Consider the following 9,363-nt stretch of genomic DNA (forward strand, 5'->3'; position numbering starts at 1 on the left):
GCTTGAAAGCAGGCTTATATTATATGCAGCCTCGTTGTGCACTTATTTATTTGACGATTCTGTGGTTTTCATTTAGAGCTTATGCTTGTAGCATAGATTAAAAGAACCCGCGTGAAGTTGGCCCCACCATAATGAGCACAAATTATAAAAACATGTCAATAATTTAGTGCTTAATTTATGCTTCTCAAAGGTATATATAAAAATATTTGTGCTCAACAATAACACACCAAAAAATTATAAAACCTGTTGGCGGGGCTAACTTCACGTTCAGCCCGCCACCAAAGGAATTAACAATGTATTATACATAGAAATTTAGTGCTCATTTTGTGCTACAACAATAGTTTTTATAATTTGTTCTCTAAAAACAACCGAGTAAATGAGGAAAAACTGTTGCCGGTGATGACGTCATCCGCCCCGCCACATTGAGAAAATTGGTTAAAAATGGTGTCATGATTTAGTGCTCATTTTGTTCTACAACAATATATAAGTTTCCACCATATAACACGCCTCAAGTATGAACGGAGATGAGTGTAGGATGAGTGAAACTGGAAGGATCTTGTAATACTTAATACTTTTCAATGAAATGGCGACCACACATTATACAAAGTAGGTATTTTAAGCCAAGTATGAATGGAGATGAGTGTAGGATGAGTGGTGCGATCTTGTAGTCTTCTTAGTGGATAGGTCCGACATATTCCTTAGACATAGATGTTAATTAATAGCCCATACAGGCAATGGAAACTAACAAGGAACCTATACAGTCTATAGGGGAATCCGAACCACATTTACCCGATTGCCCTGTAACTAACTAATTGGTGTAAATATCAGGATGGCAATGCGGATAGTCGTAGAGTACTCACTAGTGCGGACGGTGCGGACGTAAACCCAACTACCCAAACCACACCAGGGAGTTTGAGAAGTCTTATCCACAGTGCATGCCTATAAATATCCACAATTTGTTACCTCAATCACGAACACTAGTGATTGTGTTCTATAAGAAAGAACACCTTAACCCTTGGCCTAGAGTATTTTTTTGTTTGATTTTCAAGTCCGGCTCCAGCTAAAGGGAGGGAGGGAGGAGAAAGTTTAATGCCGTAATGGAAGTAGTTGAGTTAGATGACAATTTAAGATGAGAATTGTGTTACGTAATACGTAGTGAATAGGAATGTGTAGGTGAAGATTGATATTGGTGTAGGGTCATTTTCATGAGAGTCAAAGTTTCCAAAATGTATTTTGAGGGATTGAGGGAAGTGTAAACATTTGTGTTGAAGTAAAGTATTACCTGCAACATGTTCTTATTTTCATACCAAAGACCGCCCTGACTGCCCTCTTGTGGAGTCGGAAAAGGAAAGGTACAAGCTGCCAATGTATATTATTGTAATAATGGTGTTTCCGTATGAAATAAAATAAATAACATTCAAATTATAACTACCCAGACAGCACACTTTCTCCTCAGGACATCCCACGGATATTGCGACAGGATATGCAAGATATCCCATAGTGGTCCTATGGTCAACTTGGGATATCACAGGATATCCACAGGAATGCCTAATGTCCCCGCCCGGGGATGTCCTACGGACAAGCTCACACGCATATCCGTGGGACATCCGAGGTCATCCCAGGGTAGTCCTCAGGACATTCTCAGGACATATGGGACTACTATGGGATGTCCCTGGGATAAAGTGTGGTCTGGGCCTGAACATAAAAAACACAAAATAATATAGATTTAGTATGAAAAGCTTAATTATAAGTTTAGTAAATTGATTAAATAGTTAATAAACACAAATTTTGAAGAAAAAAACGAGAAAAAAGTTTTTGGCCCAGACGGGTTTCGAACCTGGTACCTTCGCCTTGTGAGCCTCTTACCTTACCTCCTGAGCTATCTGTGCTTGTTGATTATGGGTGTTTTCAAGTGGTTAAAGAGTAGCCGACAGTTGCAATGGTCGCAATACTTAAAATATTTTTGATACTACAGTATAGGCTATATATGATTCTGTTAATCTGTTTAGACCTCAAGTAGTTGAATTGTTTATTTTCTGGTAGTTGGAGAGGATACTGGTATTTGAATATAGATTATTTAATCACCATTAGATTAGCACTGTAATAATTGATTGTTATATGATTAAAATTAGTTTTTTGTTGTTTTATTAATTTAAAGTTAGAATTAAATTCACATTTCACACAACTATGATAGAACTCTAGTTTTCCTGAACTCAGTGGTAGTAATATGTCAGTAAAGTAAAGTCAATCCTTGCTAGCCATAGTATTAACAAGACATATTTTCAATCTGGGAAACCTTAAACTTTTAAAATAAATTATAAAACCTCAACATCTTAATGCGTGGGAATCTTATTTTTAGAAAAAAAAAAACAGACCAAAATTATTTGTTAAATAATGAAGACGGCCCAATTATAAATTCGGAATTACTGAAAATAATTACATCAAGAACAACACTGTAACATATCCAAAATTCAAAAGATTAATTTTTCTAATATTATTTTTTATTTTTCCAATATCCTTTAAATCATCTGTTTTAACTTTGTTTAAAATTAATTTATTAAGTAAATATTTACTTTTTGTACTAGTGTAAACACAGCCTGAAGATGGAAACCAAGTTTCTGAAAGCACTAGTGAAAAAAACAAATTATTATATATTGGCCTTGTTCTTGTTGAACATTTAAATTTAGATATACTGTACATTTCATCAGTAATAGTATTTTTTTTCTTCAGTTTGTTACCGGGACATTACAGGATATCCAGTGGATTTTGTACATGTGCCGGGATGTCATGGGACATTCTGGGATATCCTATGGCATTCGTACATATCCCGGGACTTTACAGGATATCCTGAGGTTAACTTACAAATCCCGGGACATTACGGTATATTGTAGGATATCCTGTGGATTTCGTACTCGTCCCGGGATTTTGCGGGATATCCTGAGGATAGCGCACATATCCGAGACATTCTCAGGACATATGGGACTACTATGGGATGTCCCTGGGATAAAGTGTGCTGTCTGGGTAGGTATGTTATTGTATGGATATTCGTCGCATGTTGTATTAATCCAAATTTCAGATAACTAACCAACAAAAATGTATCGTAAATCTATCCATTGATACTGTAGGCTCATGGTTCTGTAATCTGTCCCTCCCCAGGAGGTCCCTCCTCCATCTCTTCTTGTAAAAGATTACTAACCCTTTTGGGGGTCGAGTTATGGCAAGGCCCAAGGGCTCCATGGTGCAATATGGGAACCGCGCCTTCACTATGACGTCACGCTTGACGCGTCCCTCGAGCCTTGCGGGAACTTGACCCCGGGACCCCGCTGTTCGGTCAGAAGAAGTGTTAGTTTTAGTTAGAATAGAACGGAATCAGCGAATCAGCTGATTTTCACCTAATATTAATATTATTATTAACCTTCAAGCTTAAACTAAACTATCAAAAGCAATTTATTTTAAAACTTTAAAATAACCACGTACTGACTGATAGCCTATTTCATAAAATTCCTTAGTAATATTGGTGCAAATTAAATTAAAATATTTCGCGGTAAGATGGAGATTAATTTTCAAAATAAAAGAGTACTTGTAACGGGAGCAGGAAGAGGTAAAATCAAAATCTATGATTATGCCTAGGCCTAGTGTTAATTTCCAATCCTAGGCCTAACACTCAAAGCAATATATGGAAGTTATAGGTTGTCCGTTCAATATTGATTAATCTTCTCATCTCTAGAGAATACCAATGTAATAGCAGTCATGAACAAAATAATAGCCTAATAGGTAGGCCTAGCCCATATGTTAAATTAGTTCTTAACAAGTTTCCCATATTTTTTTGTAGAAACCTCATTCTTGGTGATGGTGTAGGCCTATTAAGAAATACTTAAGGAAAAACTTTGATTTACGAAATAATTGCCAACCTTTTTCCATCAGGAATAAGCGTAGTTAAAGAAAACAATGTTTTCAAGATGTTTTGGGTTCTGGAATCAACTGATCAATGTAATCATTGTCAATCATCACATCCATCGACATAAGGGGTTTGGAACTCTTTCCCACAAGTCAGAGGATACACGTCCGGTAACCGGGCGTGGATTATGCCTAGGTGTCCGGCAGTTACTGTCATAACCTAACCTAACTAACTAAACTTGCTTAAAATTAAAAATCGAATGAAGGTTTGAATTCTGTTCATAAAATAAAATTTGAAATGCCTCAAATACTAAGTTACAGTTAAGAAGAAATTGCATTCTAAAGAAAATCTTTGACAAAATGTTAGTGTCACTGTTGGGATTCGATCTAGCCTAGATACCGCTTCTTCATCAGCCGAGTACTCTATCAACTACACCATGAACACCAATGGCTGTACATCGTATCGTTGTGGTAATGGTGTTCCGGGCCCCCACAACCCGGCATTTCGCCTATTGGGTCTGATGATGATTGGAGTGTCCAATCAAAATTGATCACCACTTACATTACCATATTTTTTTTGTATATTTACCATCTTGTGAGTAACAGTATAAGCGTAAATATAAGTTTTAAGTGTTATAAGACGTTTCTTTTATTTACTTTCTGTAAATTTAATAACACGTACAATGCTGATCAAGAAGCTATTTATATCATTAATTAGATCACCTATCCGGTCACCTATGACTATGGATCATGCTTCTAGATGTCCAACGAGGCGATTAACACTGTTAATTACATTTATTTATCATTATATCATTATAACTTAAACATTTTGAAGAAATAAGTTAAAAATGTTCTATCTTGTGTAGGGCCTACATAAGATTAATTTATAGGAAAAACAATCATTTAACTTACAGTAGGCCTACTGTACAACCTAGTTTTGTTTGTGGCCATGCCACAAAGGATTCCAATCAAATGATGTTATTTCTAAAATTATTAATTAAATGTACGTCGAGTCAATTGACTTTTTCAACTTGTATGTTTGCAGGTATAGGACGGGAACTATGCAAAAGACTGGTTGCATGTGGAGCTAAGGTGTGTACTTAAAGCTATTGTTTTTATTATTTGCACATTTTAGTATGGGTTACAAAATATGCAATGCAGAGTTTCCTAATTAAATACGGTGTTAGGTAAAACCTCCATTGAGTTGTTTTAACATATTAATTAACTACAGTTTTAGTCCAAGTAGATGTCTGTAGGAAGCAAGTTTATTTACAAAAAACAATCATGTATATTGAATTCTATTAATATTATTTATTTTTTAACTTTATTTGTGTTCAGGTAGTTGCAGTATCAAAATCAAAAGAGCCTCTGGATTCTCTTGTAGAAGAATGTCCATCAATCGAGGCTATGCTGTTAGATATTGGCGCTGATTGGCACAAAACAGCTGAAGTGATTGAAAAATTAGGAACTTTCGACTGCCTTGTGAACAACGCTGCGGTGGCAATATGTTCTCCTTTCCTTGAAGTAAAACCAGAGGAAATTGATGAGTAATTGTTGATTGATTAAATACTAATATCACTTCTACCTTAACTTGGGTTAGTGAGCTTTAAGTTAGTAACATAAACCCTGCCTCAGGACGAGCTCCTGGACAGGAAGCTGCGGTTCATATAGTAACTCAAGTTTTGACAGGCTCTGAGGTAGGCCTGCCTACTAAACAAGGAGCATTAAAAAGCCTACATGTGGCAGACTTGCCAATTTAATTCAATTCAATGGGTTAATTATTTCCCCAAAGTACAGTTTTTGCTAGTCAATATTACTCTGCACCAGCAGTAGTGATTAACAGAAAAATCAACACTCCTGTGAAGGGTGAATTTTGTTTTGCGATTAGGTTTTTTTGGTAAATCTAAACTGAAATCCATGTTTATTATATGAACATATAGACTTTTAATGTGAGCTTAAGTGGAGCTTGTGGAGAAAGTCATTTGAGTGACCATCACAAGTGGTCGGTGACCAACCAGAAAACTTCTTGAAGAAATAAATTAGTTAGTGATCAGGCATCATGTGCGAATGAGTGTGTTAACGCATTCCCTCCCAGTTGTCACACTCCTCTGTCCAGCACCATGAAAGAGTTTGTGTTAAAAATCTCTGTTAACTTACCTTAGACCCATAAATTATGTTTAACACTAAATTTGAATTTTAATTCTGTATTTACATAAATTTTAAATCTAAGCTGCCACAACATAGAATAATCATCTCTAATCCTGTGTAATTTACTTTTAGAATGTTTAAAGTAAATGTGAAAGCTGTGATTAATGTAACTCAAGCGGTAACAAAAGGCATGGTCAAAGCTGGTAAAGCAGGCAGCATTGTTAATGTGTCTTCACAAGCTTCCAAGGTAGGCTAAGTTAAAAATTTGTAATTTTACAACAGGTCTATGTGATGGAGTCCTTTAAATATATATATATATATTTAATGAGAACTTACATTCTAGAGTTTTTGGAATATTTATATCTTTGATATTGAAAATGTTCACTACGAGCGACAATGGTGACACATGTTTCTGACATTGTTCGAAGGAGCTACTCGTAACTCAGTAAAACTGAATCAGAACGCTTATTTTCTATAGAACTGAAGGAACAATTCTGTGGAACAATGCTGTTTTGACCTGTTTAAGAGATGCAATGAGACTGTAAAAGACATGTTTGGAAATGAGGGGTGGGCAGAAATCAGTATTTCCGAATCAGTTACTTAATCATATATAATGTATTGTTTCGATTGTAAACACTTGCATGTATCGATTGTAGTCAATTGTTGCCTTGTTGTAAATAGTTTGACATATCGATAGTATAATGTGCAATCATAATAGATGAAACGATTGAATCACTTACTAAACAGCTGCTTTTTTTTCATTAGCAAATTAAATCGAAAAACTATAAAAGTAGTTTTGAGAGGTTATCTTTAAATGAAAATTATTTTAATTTTAGTTTTGTAAAATAGTTTGTTCAAATAATTGTACAATATGACAAAAATATAGGTAGTTCATCACACGGGATGGGCTAAAAGTGTCTTTTTAACCCTCGCTCATTTTGCGACCTCGGCTTTGCCTCGTTTGTAAGACTCAGGTCGAAAAGAGTCACTTTAGACCCTAGTGATGAAATATACTATCTATTAGTTTAAATGGCTAAAATTTATATTCATTTTAAATGTAGGCAGCCTTGAAGAATCATACAGTTTACTGTGGTACAAAGGGAGCTCTGGACGCCATTTCTGGCGTGATGGCACTAGAACTGGGGACTTACGGTATCCGGGTCAATTGTGTAAACCCTACCGTGGTGTTGACGGACATGGGCCGTGAACACTGGACAGGCAAAAAGGCTGAGGAAATGCTTGATAAGATACCACTCCACAGGTTTGCAGGTAAAGTATGCAAATGTAACGCATAGTTGTCACATGTATAGTTTGTACAGTAGAGTCCCGCAAACTCGGCGTAATGTGGACTGGAAGGGTGCAGAGTTTGTGAAATGCCGGGTTATCGGGAACTAGCGTTAAAAACAAGAACAATACCATTTTTAAGCTTATTAAGTAGGCCTACCTCTTTTACAAGTTAGTATCAAGTCATCAGATGTAGTACAAAAAATCATTTGTACGAGCTGAGAATGATTTGACTTGAGCTGGCTTGAGTCCATGTTTAACTCGGACTCAAAAAATCACTAATTTTCTGAGCCAGGTGATGGCCGAGTTATCCAGACTGCCGGGTTATCGAGTGCCGTGTTTGCGGGACTCTACTGTAACAGCAACAGTCGAACATTTATATTTTCTGTGTTCTGCCTCAAAACCACCTTGTGCCACTCTTGAGTTGTTTAGCTTACAAAGATTGGGTATAGAAGAGTCAAACTTATGAATGTTTCAAGTTTCAAGGTTATCTTTTATTTTATCGTTTAACTCAGGATTTAATGATATTTATTAATATTGGTGTTACTAAACAGATGATTGTGTCATTGAAACCCCCTTCTACTGGTTATGTATAACTTTCCCTTCTGTATTGAACTGAATTTCCTTATGTAATGAATACAAACCCTTTAAGAAGCGCAATGCCTTTGTTAAAAATTCAGTCTGGGAACGTCTGAATTTTGGATATTCCCTGCTGCGGCCGCTAGGTAGATTATCGTGAGCGTGTGTCCAAGTCAGCTGACTGAGTGAGAGATAGTGAGACAAAGAATCGGATTAGAGAGGGATAGAGTAGCGCGGCTGCTGGGCGAAGCTCATTTCGACGGCAAAATTCCAGTCTGACTATTCTCCATGAGCATTTTGCTTCTTAAAGCATTTGTATTCATTGGTATAACTGAACTAAGCCATCTTTAATTATGTTTTACTCCCTAGGATGGTACTAACTGTTTCTCATTCCCAAAACATGTTGGCCCAAAAGACTTTCTTGTTTGGTTTGGCTTCAGATGATTCTCTCGGCCAACTCAGTATCACATACATGCTTTAACTGCATAGTTTTTAGCTACATAGAAACAGTTTTCTGCTTGTTTGTTCAGCGCTGTTCATTGCATACCATACTGATGTTCTGGGTTTATTTCTTCATTTTTGAGTATTTTTACCATACTGTTTGGTAACTGCCCACTCCTATTATCTTGTTTACAAAACTACCCATTCAGACTTTTTTGGTTTGGACAAGGGTGTGGTCCTGAAGTGTCTGAATGCATTAGGAAAGATTTTCTGTGGTCTCTAAAGAAAAGTACTGAAAACGTATTGACTCTACCTAGTAAATCATTGAGATAGGTTTTTTAATATTCTTGAAAACAAATTGGAATTCTTATCATATTCTTGAAATGTTGCCTTCAACTGTTTCAGAGGTGTCTGAGGTAGTAAATACCATAATTTTCCTCCTGAGTGATGTTGCTCCAATGGTGAACGCTGTCACACTTCCTGTAGATGGTGGCTTCCTGGCCTGCTAACAATACTTATGTTACCAATACTAATGTTAAACAATCAAGTCTTCCACTATTAGTGGTCATCAAATGTTAGTGATTTTAATGCTTTTCCAGCATATTTAGATGGATAAAGTGTTAGATTTGGATTAGTAATCTCGGTAGAAAACTATAGTGTGATAAAAAGTATTTTGGTGTGTTAACTTCAAATATATTTTTGTCATGTACCAGTTACCATAATATAATTTTTCATGAATATATTTTTGTATATATTTTTTATTAAAGGACATACTTTTACTTGATAGTTTTCTTTTTTAACCTTGTGTGGGGAAAATACTCCCAAAATTGTCAAATCCTATATAAGTGTCAGGATTAGTCATAGTTCAATCCAATAACTTCTTTAGCTGAACAATTTATTGAAGTCTTCATATTATCAATTATCAATGATCAATTATAGAGATGGGGACGCCACCTAGGTGCGTATTTTAACCCAAATATGAGTGAAGGATGAGTGTAGAATGGTGTGGGATGA

The 9,363-nt window shown here is 35.9% G+C and overlaps 1 protein-coding gene across 1 annotated transcript; it reads left to right on the forward strand.

Annotated features, from left to right (window-relative positions):
- The first annotated feature begins 3,434 nt into the window (after nucleotides 1-3,434).
- LOC129004871 (L-xylulose reductase-like) lies at nucleotides 3,435-9,113 on the forward strand. The gene is made up of 6 exons (XM_054433557.1): nucleotides 3,435-3,601; nucleotides 4,943-4,989; nucleotides 5,236-5,444; nucleotides 6,178-6,292; nucleotides 7,107-7,314; nucleotides 8,755-9,113. The coding sequence occupies exons 1-6, from the start codon at nucleotides 3,550-3,552 to the stop codon at nucleotides 8,856-8,858; spliced, it is 735 nt and encodes a 244-aa protein (XP_054289532.1). The 5' UTR covers nucleotides 3,435-3,549; the 3' UTR covers nucleotides 8,859-9,113.
- The last annotated feature ends 250 nt before the right edge of the window (nucleotides 9,114-9,363 follow it).

The sequence above is a fragment of the Macrosteles quadrilineatus genome, unplaced genomic scaffold (genome assembly GCF_028750875.1).
Source record: "Macrosteles quadrilineatus isolate MER2022 unplaced genomic scaffold, UCM_ALF_1.0 Scaffold_12__1_contigs__length_5162894, whole genome shotgun sequence".
NCBI lineage: Eukaryota > Metazoa > Arthropoda > Insecta > Hemiptera > Cicadellidae > Macrosteles > Macrosteles quadrilineatus.

Coding starts and splice junctions, on each gene's coding strand:
- LOC129004871 (XM_054433557.1), top strand. CDS start 3,550: ATGGAGATTAATTTTCAAAATAAAAGAGTACTTGTAACGGGAGCAGGA. Junction 4,990..5,235: donor TGGTTGCATGTGGAGCTAAG/GTGTGTACTTAA, acceptor ATTTGTGTTCAG/GTAGTTGCAGTATCAAAATC. Junction 7,315..8,754: donor ACCACTCCACAGGTTTGCAG/GTAAAGTATGCA, acceptor CAACTGTTTCAG/AGGTGTCTGAGGTAGTAAAT.